The sequence below is a fragment of the Saimiri boliviensis genome, chromosome 1 (genome assembly GCF_048565385.1).
Source record: "Saimiri boliviensis isolate mSaiBol1 chromosome 1, mSaiBol1.pri, whole genome shotgun sequence".
Classification (NCBI taxonomy): Eukaryota; Metazoa; Chordata; class Mammalia; order Primates; family Cebidae; genus Saimiri; species Saimiri boliviensis.
The window spans coordinates 63,655,736-63,668,779 of NC_133449.1; the positions used below are offsets into that span (position 1 = coordinate 63,655,736).

Consider the following 13,044-nt stretch of genomic DNA (forward strand, 5'->3'; position numbering starts at 1 on the left):
TAAGGAAACTAAGGCTCAATGGGAGTTTGATGCCTTGCCAGGGTCCTACTGCTAGTAATGGCGGAGTTCAGAGTTGAGCCAAGGTCTGGGCTGTTAAAGCACCACATGAATAAAGAGGATCTTTTTTGGCATCCTTGGCCATCTTTTTGGGGGTGTTGAGGCCACCCACAAGGCCTGACTTGGTGTGGCCTGCTGTGGCCACTCAGAAGGAACTGGATCAACTTCAGCCACAGTGCAGTGCAAGCTACAGAACCTGGGATCCTCAAGCAGGGCCTATCGTCCTCTGCTTCTGTTTTCTCAGCTTTAAAATGGGCATACTTGTGGCCAGGTGTGGTGGCTCACACCTGTAATCCCAACACTATGGGAGGCTTAGGCGGGAGGATTGTTTGAGCACAGGAGTTAGAAACCAGCCTTACAAAATATAGCGAGACCCTGTCTCTAAAAATAAAAAAATATGCCAGGCATGGTGGCCCATGCCTGAAATCACAGCACTTTGGGAGGCCAAGGTGGGTGGATCACGAGGTCAGGAGTTCAAGACCAGGCTGGCCAAGATGGTGAAACCCCATCTCTACTAAAAATACAAAAATTAGCCAAGTGTGGTGGTGGTGGGTGCCTGTAATTCCAGCTACTCAGGAGGCTGAGGCAGGGAATTGCTTGAACCCGGGAGGTGGAGGTTGCAGTGAGCCAAGATCATGCCACTGCACTCCAGCCTGAGCACAGGAGCAGGACTCCATCTAAAAAAAAAATTAAAAAATTTAAAAAATAAAATAAAATGGGCATAGTTGATCTTCGAGCCTCGGGTCTGAAAATGTCACCAGTGGAGCCAGCCACAGTGATGCAGTGTAGGGGAGGGTGTCAGATGTCCACTCTCCCCCAGGTTCTGCTAACCTATACTGGGGCCGAGGGAGCCTTCTGTGGGGTAACCTGGGTCTTGGTTTTCTCATCCGTGAAATGAAGGGTTTGGACTTGACTATCACTAAGCTCCCTCCCAGCTCTAAGACCTAGTGAATTCAGGGTTTGTAACTCCCTGAAGCAGCCACCACTTAGTGACCTCTAATCAACCTTGGCACATTCTAAGTACTCAGTAAGCATTTGTTGAACCAAACCCAGGAGATTAGGAGTTTCTCAGAAGAACAAAATAATTCCCTAGTGGAGTTCACCACACACCCTGAAGTGACCAGCTCCCACTGTCTGTGGGCTCTCAGAAAACACCTGTCAAGTGGTAATACTTGGCACTTTGTCTTAGAGATGGAGGAACAGGAAGAGGATCAGGAGTTTGGGTTTAAAGTTGGGGAGGAGTGAAACCAGCTACATGGCATTACTGAAGCACTGCTTGGTCAATGTGAGACCCCACAGCAAACACTCCCTTCCAGCAACCCCACTCCGCCCTTCTCCCTGTCTCTGTATGGTGGAAGCATAGAGACAATTTAGCAGGGGGTGGGGCCAGGCAGCCCTGGAGAATAGTGAGAGGCTCTACCCTGCAGTCGTGGAAGGGGCCTGCTGAAATGAAGTTCCTCCACCCAACTCATAAGGGGCATGCAGGGCTGTGTGGTGGAGAGGAAGGGCCCCCCCAGCTTTCTTTCTAGTCAGCTCACCTGCCACCAAGGCTGGTAAGGAGGCCCTAGGGTGTTTCGTGGCAAAACCTACCCCTGCCTTTGTAAAGGGGCCTGCAGAGAGAAGCCTGGACTCTCCTAGAGCCCCCAGGCACATGGGAAACAATCATGGGGAAGGGGGTAAAGGGGCAGTTTTGCCAGTCCTCTCACAGGTCCTCAGCTGCCACCACCCCTGCTGCTGTGGAGACCCGGCTTCCTGCTTGAGCCTCTGCTGCAGCCACTGAGCCTTTTTCTCTCCAGTGCACCTGAGATTTCTCTCTCACTCTCTCACTTTCTCTCTCTCTCTCTCTCTTTCTCTCTCTCTCTCTCTCTCTCTGGAATCTTTAACTCTCAGTATAGTTTTTCTCTCTCAATTTTACATAATATTTCTCACACTTACATGTACTATGTCTATATTCTCTCTACATATAGCTGCTCTCTCCACCTCCACACATTCCTTTTCTCTCTCTCTTTTTCTCCCCTAAACCCCCCTTCTTCTCTCCCTACGCTCCCCTGGTGCTTAACTGGAAACAAAAGTGAGTTTGTTGTGTGAAGAAGAGGACCTGTGGAAGGAGCAGCCAGGGAGGCGGCAGTGGAAGCAGGCTGGGGCCAGAGGCAGCGCTGACAGCGGGGAACCCCAGCACTCAGCTATTCCAGGGAGCAGGTAATGCCCCAGGCAGAGCTGGTTCATATCCTGCTCTCTGCCTGTCTCCTTTCTCCAGGACCCGTCCATTTATTTGCCTTCTTGCCTGGCCTTGAAGGGGAAAGGGGATTCCAGACTTGTGGAATGGCAGACACAGGGGCCCAGGAAGTGGTATGCCCTCCTCTTCAGAGAACTGTATGTGGTCTGCTGTGGCTGGGGTTGGGGTGGCTGTGTGAGGGACATGCTAGAACCTAGAAAGGCAAGTTAGGGCTAGATTACAAGGGATGGTTTGAGCCATGTCACTCACCTCTAGGCTTAGGTAATAGAGAGACATTGAAAGTTTTTCAACTGGTGAATAACATAATCAAATCTACATTTTATTTTCTTTTTTATCCTCCAAGATGCATCAAAACTACATTTTGAAAGATTCATTACTGATTTCTGATCCCAGGAAGAATTGGTGTGGCCCCTCAGAATCAAGCAGTCACAGTTTTCTCTATTTGAAGAAAAAATAAGGTTATTTTCCCAATTGTTGGTTTTTCTTCGATAAAATTTATTTAAATACTTGGTGTCTGCTAGCAAGTGCCAGCAATCAGTAAGACCATGGAAAGGATGTAGGTTAAAAGCAATAGGCTGGGCCCAGTGTCTCATACCTTTAATCCTGGCATTTTAGGAGGCCAAGGCCAGTTTATTTCTTGAGCTTAGGAGTTTGAGATCAGCCTGGGCAGCATGGTGAAACCTCGACTTTACAGAAAATACAAAAATTAGCCAGACGTGGAGACATTAGCTAGTATTCCCAGCTACTCCAGAGGCTGAAGTGGGAGGATCACTTGAACCCAGGTGGTGGAGGTTGCAGCAAGCCAGGATCGTGCCACGGCACTCCAGCCTAAACAAAAGAGTGAGACTCTGTCTAAAAAAAAAAAAAGTAATAGAAAAATTTAGAAATTAAAAATTCATGTAAATAAATGAATTTATTTAATCTGAGCTCGGTACAGATAAATTAATAATGTGTTCTGCTAGTAAAATGATTTCTAACTCATGTGTACAGTATTTTATGGTGCTATTCAAAGAGCACATGACTCCCAGGAGCCCATCACATGAACATGTTTGAAATGTTTTAAAAGCAAACTCTACTGCTGCATAGGAAATGGGGTTAATTGGGACAACCAAAGGCAATGGCAGCAGTAGGTGGCATTGCAGTGATAGAAGCACATGATGAGAGCCAGAACCAAGATGGGTGGGAAAAAAAGGAGTGAGCTAAAAAATGTTTAGGAAGCAAATGAAAGATGTTAGTGTCCAATTGGGCATGGATGGTGAGAAAGAAGGAGCTTCAGGAATGAGTCCAGTATTGTCTAGATGGGAGGTACTATCAATCAAAAGAGAGTAGGGCTGGGTTGGTGGAATAAGGGATACGGAGCTGTTTTGAACTATGTTGAGGGTGACTTGAGAAGGCTGCTGAGCTCCCAGAAGGAGCAGTGCAGTTGTTGGTTGAAATGTTCAATACACATGGGTATATTGCCTGGACACAAGGGTGACCTCATTTAAAGGATGACACCACAAAGAACACGAGCTAGTCCAGAAAGAGTGAGGAAAGAGAGGAGAGAACAAGATAAAGCAGGAATCCTGGGGAAGATCAAGATTTAAGTGTTAGTGAGGCAAGGGGAACTAGGGAAGGACATTGAGAGAGAATCTTCAAAGAGAGAGAAAATATCAATAAACTGCCATGTTATAAGAGCCACAAGTCACATTTCAGTTCAGAGGGGGCAACCATCACCTCTGAAGTTCCAGAGAGATAAGCCAGACTATAGCTTTTCAGTACTGTTGATTTGATTGATTTTATTAGCTTATTAGTTTGACAATAAGATAACAAGAGGGATCTGAGGGCAGGAATTGTGAACTTGGGTGCATGGCAATAAATGAGATTAATGGGGCAATAGTAAGAAGTATAGGGTACTGTGACAAACTAAAAAGCATGTTTAACTAAGAAGGCACCATCATCAACTCTCGTTGATTGTTGCCAAGCAGGAACATGGGTACAATGATCAGAACATCTGAATTTTCAAGAAAAGTCAGAGATCTGGATTTTTATATGAAATCTTACAATTCTTTATCTTAGCAATACTTTCAAAAACTTTCATACTCTGTGAGATCTGAATTAAACACATCTTTGGGCGCGGTGGCTCACACCTGTAATCCCAGCACTTTGGGAGGCCAAGGTGGGTGGATCACAAGGTCAAGAGATCAAGACCATCCTGGCCAACATGGTGAAACCCCATCTTTACTAAAAAATACAAAAATTAGCTGGGCGTGGTGGTGTGCACCTATAGTCCCAGCTACTCAAGAGGCTGAGGTGGGAGAATTGCTTGAACCCAGGAGGTGGAGATTGCAGTGAACCAAGGTTGCGCCACTGCACTCCAACCTGGCACCTGGCGACAGAGCAAGACTCTGTCTCAAATAAAAATAAAAATAAAATAAACACATCTCTGAACTGCCAGTTTGAAATCTCTGCCTTTGTCAATGTCCTTAGTGTGGCGGGGGCTGAGCTAATGGCAGCAGGCCAGGAAGTGATTGGGCAAAGAGGAAATGGAGACCATGAGCTTAGATCACTACTTTAGGAAGGGTGGGTAAAAGAAGGAGAACTAAGGAGGCAGACAGGCTCAGGGAGGGTGTCTTGGGTAGGAAGAGCTGTTTCTAGGCTGAGAGAAAGAGGGTGGAGAGAGGGAAGTTGAAGATTCTGGTGAAGAAAGACTAGTTGATGAAATAAGGATCTGAAAGAGTCAAGGGGTTGGAAGAAAGGATGTTGATGAATTTTGTGCCTGGAGGCCTTTACTTTCTTGGTGAAGTGGGGTAGGAGATGAATCAAGAAGCTTGAAGAGAGGAGCAAAGGTTAGGGACAGCCTTGAAGGACATAGGAAGGGTGCTGACAAGGATGCATGGAAGGCTGCTACACTTGGGATCTGCTGAGGGGAAACCCATACAGTGCAAGTCATGGGCCTGGAAGTGGGTATTGGTGTGAGAGGTTAAGCACCTGTTACCTTCCAAGCCCTGTGTCAGGCATTTCATTCTCTTACCTGATGTATTCCTCCCAGCAATCCTGCTCACTCAACTGAGTTCACTCATGAATGAGTGGCAGCCTCAAGAGTCACACCCTTTTCTAGCTGGATTGGAAGTCCATTTGATTCCACCACACCACCACTCCGTGCTGCTGTCCGCCCCCCCACCAGACCCCCGAGGCCTCAGACACAACTGCAGAGGAGATTGGGCCAGTGAATTCTTGTCTGGGCATTTCCTGGCTGGTTCGATTGGGAAGTCAAGGGGAAAGAATGGAGGATGTGATGAAGAAAGGAATGGAGATCCATGAAGCAATAAGTGAGGACAGACAGGAATGATGAACTGAGGAAACAGGCTGGAGGAAGAGAAGACCTGATGAGGTCTAGGAGACAGTGAATGAGAGATTGCATCAGGGCAGGGCAGTGGGGTTGGTGAGGAAGGACTGTGTTCTTGAAAAATTTCAATATGAGGATGAAGATGAAGGAAAGGGAGGTGAGATAAGGATGACTCCAGGGTGTCTAGCCTGTGCAGTGGGGTGGGCAGGGATGCCTTCAGTCACAGCATTAGTTACCACTTTGATGTCATGCCATCTCTCTGTCCCTTGCTCACTGTGCTGGACCACACTCACCAGCACGTTTCCACCACAGGTTGTCTAGAACATGCAGAGAGCACTCTTCCTCCAGATCTGCAGAAGTGGCTCATTCTCATATTCAAGTCACAGCTCCAGTGTCCCCTCCTCAGAGAGTCCTTTCGTGACCATGCTATCTACTGTAGCTCCCCTGGTCATTTTGTTTATTATAGACAACGTATTGAAATGGTAATTTATGGATTTGTTGACTTGCTTATTATTTGTCTTTTGTCCCTAGAGCGTATGCTCAAGGACATATAGGTCTTTTCATAGCTTTATTTTCCAATACCTAGAATAATGTTTGGCACATAGTAGGAATTCACTCAAGAGAGACAGAGAGAGATAAATGAAGAAAAGGAAGGAAGAAAAGAAAGAAAAGAAGAAATAACACAGGTGAAGTGTGTTTGGGAGAGGGATGCTGAGTTTTGAGGTGCCTGGAAGACACCCAGGAGGTGACTTCCAATGGGAAGTTGGAAAGCAGGCTGGGGACTCAGGAAATGGACTGCCATGTTTCCCAGGAAGAAAGTGGGCCCACATGGTACAAGGGTGCAAGTTGTCCTTTGCATGGCTGACTGCCTCTTCAAGACCAGTGTTGGGAGTTGTCTGGTTTGGGGCCCCGTGGGAAGAAGAACCCCTCTGGTGGTAAGCTGAAGTTCGGTCAGAGTGCTCCTCACTTCTCTCTTCAGTTCTCTTCCTGGTTCTTGCTGCTGCCCTGGCTTTGTCCATTTCGCATCATTCTTCACTGCCAGCTACAAGACCCTGGATCTGAATGCAGACTAAATCTTTTCATCTCTTTTATCTTAAAGAGTATCTTACCCACCTCTGATTCATGGTGACAGGAGTCCAGCTTCGCCCAGGAGCTGGACTTAGTTTTACTGAATTAAAAAATACTTTCCCCTTGTGCTTGGTTCCTACTCCATTTCTGTTGGCCTTGTGGCCCTCCTGCCTTGCACAGGACACTCAGCAGACCCTGCTGTCCTTCTTTTGCAGGGTCCCCAGCTGCTGAGCAGCTCCAGGACATCCTGGGGGAGGAAGATGAGGCTCCCAACCCCACCCTTTTCACAGAGATGGACACTCTGCAGCACGACGGAGACCAGATGGAGTGGAAGGAGTCAGCCAGGTGAGGCGGGGCCCCACAAGGGAGGCGGGCCCTTCAGTCTTGCATAGCCTGAGCTGGCCTGACCCTCCTGGTGGGAAGCTGTACCTTGTACCTTGAGAGCTTCCTGGTCCACAAAGACCCACCCACCTGCCTTCCTTAGTGTCCAGAATTAAGGAACAAACAGAACCTTATGACTTTGTCTTTATCTTCAAAAAAATTAGTTCGAGTGGGAAGATAGAATAGTCACCCATGAAACTCTGAGAGTAATACAAGGGCATATACTGTTGTCCCTCCGTATCCACAGGGCATTGGTTCCAGGAGCCCTTGCTAATGGCAAAGTCCATACATATTCAAGTCTCCCAGTAGGCCCTGTGGAACTGTCTATATGAAAACTTGGCCCATATGCAGGTTTTACATCCCATAAATACTGTATTTTTTACCCCATTTGTTGAAAAACATTTGTGTGTAAGTAGACCCGTGCAGTTCAAAATCCATGTTGTTCAGGGGTCAACTGCATTCTTGCTGTTGTTACTGTTGCTGTTTTGCCAGAAACAGGGTCTCATTCTGCTGCCCAGGCTTCGGTGCAGTAGGGTAATCATAGCTCACTGCACGCAGGCTCGAACTCCTGGGCTCAAGCAATCCTCCCACTTCAACCTCCCAAGTAGCTTGGACTTCAGGCAAGCTACTTAGATAGGAAACTGAGGTGAAGGGAAGCAACTTTGCCCAGACCTGTCTCTGCATAGGGGCCACCATGACACCCTGAGCCTGACAGCTGCCCCCAACATACCACTGCATTCAACTAATTATTTTTATTTTTTGTAGCAATGAAGTCTCACTTTGTTACCTAGGATGTTCTTTTTTTTTTTTTTTTTTTTGAGACGGAGTTTCGCTCTTGTTACCCAGGCTGGAGTGCAATGGCGCGATCTCAGCTCACCGCAACCTCCGCCTCCTGGGTTTAGGCAATTCTCCTGCCTCAGCCTCCTGAGTAGCTGGGATTACAGGCACGCACCACCATGCCCAGCTAATTTTTTGTATTTTTAGTAGAGACGGGGTTTCACCATGTTGACCAGGATGGTCTTGATCTCTTGACCTCGTGATCTACCCGCCTCGGCCTCCCAAAGTGCTGGGATTACAGGCTTGAGCCACCGCTCCCGGCCAAGGATGTTCTTTAATATGAAGTGGTTCAAGCTAAATGTTGTAGAAGGGAAGTACCACGCAGGCTACGGTAGACAGTGAGGGCTTTCTGGAGGAAGGAGAAGGTGTGCCAGACACGTTGAGTCTGCATGGTGGGAAAAATCCAGATGGTGAGGGCTAGTGGACCACCAAAGAAAAGGGATCTGGCAGAGTTTGGGGCTGCAGAGTTGGAGCCATAGAGGAAAGCATAGGGAACAGAGAGTGCTCCATATATAGGGAGAGCAGAAGCGGGAGGGGAACCGCACAGAGAAGTCACAGGAGCCAAGGGAGGGGCAGGGTAAGAGTGGTTGGCACTGCTTATATCCCTAATGCCTGGGACAGAGGGGCCTTGGGACTGAATTGAATTGTTCAGCAGTGCCCAATGCTCCCAAGAGCCCAAGGGGAAGGAAGGCTGTGGTAAGAGGCAGCAGGAGGGACCTTCAGACAGGAAGACAGATTGTGCCAATGTTTCTCCACCTTCTTTACATGATGCCACTCTGCCCCCAGGAGAAAAACTGTAATCTTATTTAAATCAATTTTATTAAATTAAAATTTAATTTCTTTCATTAGAAATAAGGAATAAGAGCCAGGCACAGTGACTCATACCTGTAATCCCAACACTTTGAGAGGCCAAGGCAGGCAGATTGCTTGAGCCCAGGAGTTCAAGACCAGCCTGGGCAACATAGGAGAACTTCGTCTCTACAAAAAAGTTTTTTAGAAAATTAGCTAGGTGTGGTGGCACACATCTGTAGTCTCAGCTACTTGAAAAGCTGAGGTGTGAGGATCACATGAGCCAGGGAAAGTTGAGGCTGCAGTAAACTATAATTGTGCCATTGCATTCCAACCTGGGCAGCAGAGTGAGACTCTGTCTCAAAAAATAAAGGAATAAAAGTTGTCAGGTCTGGTGTAGCTGTAGAGTACCACAAATCATTGTAATATCTAAAATATTTTCACTCCCCCAAGAACCAATTATGCCCAAATTGAGAGTGCATGGACTCAACTTTGCCCAGGTCTGTCTCTGCATGGGGTTCACCATGACACCCTGAGCCTGACAGCTGCCCCAACCATGGCCTAGGCTCTTCCCTCACTCACCTCACCTAACTAGCCTGGGTAGTTGCTGTACAGAGCCAGAAGGCTGAGGTTTGGACACCCCCAGGTTTTCCCCACTCCATGTACCCTGCAGGGGTATCTGGAAGAAAGGCCACTGGGTAAACTAGCAAATAAATCCCTGTAGGCCTCAGGGAGGACCAAATTCCCAGCCCCACAGCTGGGCTCGGTCCCTGTGTGGAAGTCATTGAATCTTTTCCTATGAGCCCATTCTTTGAATGCTTACTGTGCTGATCGATCCACAGGCTTGCCCCCTACAAGTTGCACAGTGACCCTGAGTGGGCAGAATTTTCATTATCCCTGTTTTACAGAGAGGAAACTGAGGTGAAGGGGAGCAAGCAGCTTGCCAGGGGTCAGAGCATATGGATGGCTGAATCTGGATTCCAGTCCAGGCCTGTCTAACTCCCCACTTGTGGGCTAATAGACTTTGTCTTCCCTTCCTCATTTTCTCAGCCCTTTCTCTTTCTGTGTCTAACTTGCAGTGACTATTTTGACTTCTAGGGGAGGACATAGGTCTGGAAGCAATTCTGTTAGGGTTGGAGATACATGGGGATAGCTGCAGAGCCTGGGATGCCTATCCAAGATTGACGGGGAAGGAGGACATTTCAAATGACCAGGACCCACCCTGGGTTATTATGTCTTAACACCTCTGAAGGGCCAGGGCCTGAAGCCACTGTCTACCCTGAACGAGGGCCTCGCCTGCCCAGGGTGGGCAAATAGACAGGAGGAAAGCTGGGCAGGACTTTCTCAGAGGCCCAGGAGGGAGAGGGTGCCTTCTCCACACCCTGGACAGGGTCTACATCCAGAACCCCTACCCATGGTTGCTAGGACCAGATCTTCCACGAGGGCCTATCACACACACCTGTGGAGCCCTTGCTAAGAAAGCTTTATGGCCTCCAGAGACCTGACTGTCACCAAAGGCAAAACACATTGTCTGTCTCTATTCTCTTAGCATGTGGATCCACAAAGCCCTCTGCACTACAGACCCTGTGATGGAACTAAGAAACTGTAGATGAGGATATTTCTAGAAGGAGGCTTCTCCTAAAATATAAATGAGGAACCGGCACAAGTTCCCTGTGGCTGGACTGTAGACCGAGAGACTGGGAATGGCAGGGCTGATGATGATGCAGGTTCTATGCCAGCCATGTTGTAGTGTTTGGCGGTAGGGCCTGGCAGTTACTGTCTGCAAAGTAGTGGGTTTCCCTGCAAAGCAGACTTTCTGAAGATAGCATCTAAGGAGGTCCTGGAAGAAAGGGCATCAGGACCTCAGGACAACATGGCTGCAACCAGCAGTGAAAAGAAAGTGATGACTAGAAGTTAAAGTGGCTCAACCCAATTCTAGGCAGATCTCAGAGAGGAGTAGCTTGAAGGCCAGTTTGGGGACAGGAAGACGTGGGAGGAGAGGAGCTTTCCTGACTTATGCTCTACCCTCTTCTGTTCTCTATAGCTAACCCCATCTGATTTCCAGATAACTGGCCAAGGTATGATCAGCAAGCCCCTAGTGAAGTCAGAAGAGGGGTCTGTCTGACCATTGGCCAAGAAGCCCACCATGTCCTGGACAGTTTTGCTGGGTCCTTCTCCAGGCAAACTGCAAGTTTAGAGGTGCTTAGGTCAGAGCCATTTGAGGCCTGTCACTCCCACAAAAAAACCCAGAAACCAGTTTCCTCAGTTGACAGGCTAGTGGATCCACTCAGAGAAGCCAGAGATCTCAGACATTTCGAGGAATCTAAGAATCAGCAAATCATAAAATGTTCTGGGCCTCCTTGGAGTAACAGGAGAAAATGATGTGGAGTAGGAGACAGCCCCTCACACAGACACTCAAGCTCCAAGAGTGTTACGGGTCCCGCAATACCCATGTCAAATAGAATCAAGGAGGGGACCCTTTAATAAAAGTATTTAATTTGCTGCAGGGAGTGTTTACTTTATTGAGTTAGGAGATTAACAGAGTGAAAATCTCAAATCCGCAAGGAATTTTCCCTGGCGGTGCTTTGTCGGGAGTTATTAGTTTGGGGGATGTTGCAGGCCCTTGGAGGAGTCACTCCTGGAGGGATTTAAATGGCTTTTTGAGCTCTGCTGAGCCTTGCGCCATGCACATAATGGGGACTGTGTGTGCAGCGTCATTTCTAATGTGATCAATGCTGGTAGGTCAGGCTGTTAATAAGATAGATTTTTATTAACTCTGTCTCTGGCATTCCCATGAGGGAAATACAGCTGGCTGTTTGCTGATAATGACCTTGCCCGAAGGGAGGGCTGGATCAGGTTGAGTGGGGGGTGACCATCTGACTGTGAGCAAACTACCCAGAATTCCATCCTCTCTCATGCCCATCTCTGCCTCACTGCAAGTGGAGAGGTGGGAAGGAGAATGACCTGGGTTGGAACCTACCCAAGTATGGAGAGCTCCTTGGGGTTACTCAGAAATAACCAGAGCTTAGCGCCTCCCAAGAACTGTGAAAGCAAATTCCAAATCCAAGCTGCTTTGGGTCTCAGAGCAGACCACAAACACAAACTTGCCAGAAGATTCTTAAGAGACACATGCTTTGAGAACATTCTTGCAGTGACCAGGAAGGGGCAGGAAGCGGAGCAGGAGAAGTGGGTCAGTTTGCTGGGTCAAACCAGATCAGTACATTTTTGAAAGCCCAGAATAGTTCTATGCACATAGGCAGGGATACTTTCTCACTACATACAGGATGGAGAAAGCTGAACTTTGTGTCAACCCTGAAATCACCCTCATTAAGATCCTGTATAGACCAGGTGCAATGGCTCATGCTTGTAATCCCAGCACTTTGGGAGGCCAAGGTGGATGGATCATCGGAGGTCAGGAGTTCAAGACCAGCCTGGCCAATATGGTGAAACCCTGTCTGTATTAAAAATACAAAAAAATTAGCTGGGCATGGTGGCAGGCGCCTGTAATCCCAGCTACTCAGGAGGCTGAGGCAGGAGAATTGCTTGAACCTGGGAGGCAGAGGTTGGAGTGAGGTGAGATAGCACCATTGCACTCCAGCCCGAGCAACAAGAGTGAAATTCTTTTTTTAAAAAAAAAAGCCTGTATAATGTCCTCTTAGTATCATTTCCCATCTTAATGTGAGGCAGTAGGCATCCCCAGCCCTTTGTCTCACACCCATCTGGAATCAACCTTTTGGTGGAGCCAGAGCTGCCTACTTGATTTAAAGGAGAGTAGGAAGCTGAGAGCTCCCAGTGCAGAAATCAACAAAGTTTGTTCATTCATTCAATTAACATTTATTATCTGCAAGCCCTGAGCCTACTAGAGATATAAAAATGGAACATGGCAAATGCTGCCCCTGCTCTCTTGGGCTCTCAGTCTAATGGACACAGAGGCAAATAAGGGGGCATTTGGTAATGGGGTCACTGTGAAAGCAGAGCATAGGGGCATCTAATCCAGACAGGAGGGGTCCAGGAAGGCTTCCAGGAGGAAGAGATGTTCACATTGAGACCTGAAGCATGGGTCAGAGTTAGCCAGGAGAGGGTAGGGAAAAGGAAAGAAGTCCCTGGAGCAGGACAAACAGACACATGGAGGAACAGGCACAAGTTCCCTGTGGCTGGACTATAGACCAAGAGGCTGGGAATGGCAGGGCTGATGATGCAGGTTCTATGCCAGCCATGTTGTAGTGTTTGAACTTGGTGCTGAGAGCTTCAGAGGACCACTGAAGGGTTCTAGGTGGGAAAAGGACAGAATCATGCATATGCTTGAGAGAGATCATCTGGGTTTGGTGTGGAGAATGGATAAAAGGGG

General features: G+C 47.9%; 1 protein-coding gene across 4 annotated transcripts in view; it reads left to right on the forward strand.

Moving 5' to 3' along the window:
• SLC4A5 (solute carrier family 4 member 5) overlaps window positions 1-13,044 on the forward strand; it is a 153,414-nt gene that overhangs the window by 67,987 nt on the left and 72,383 nt on the right. For 3 of the 4 annotated variants that reach the window (XM_039479158.2, XM_039479159.2, XM_039479167.2), the window contains one exon: window positions 6,905-7,034. In XM_039479158.2, the coding sequence (XP_039335092.2) occupies window positions 6,905-7,034 (130 nt within the window). Of the gene's footprint in view, window positions 1-2,151; window positions 2,257-6,904; window positions 7,035-13,044 lie in introns of those variants that run through there. The other variant, XM_039479171.2, reaches the window with a different exon arrangement.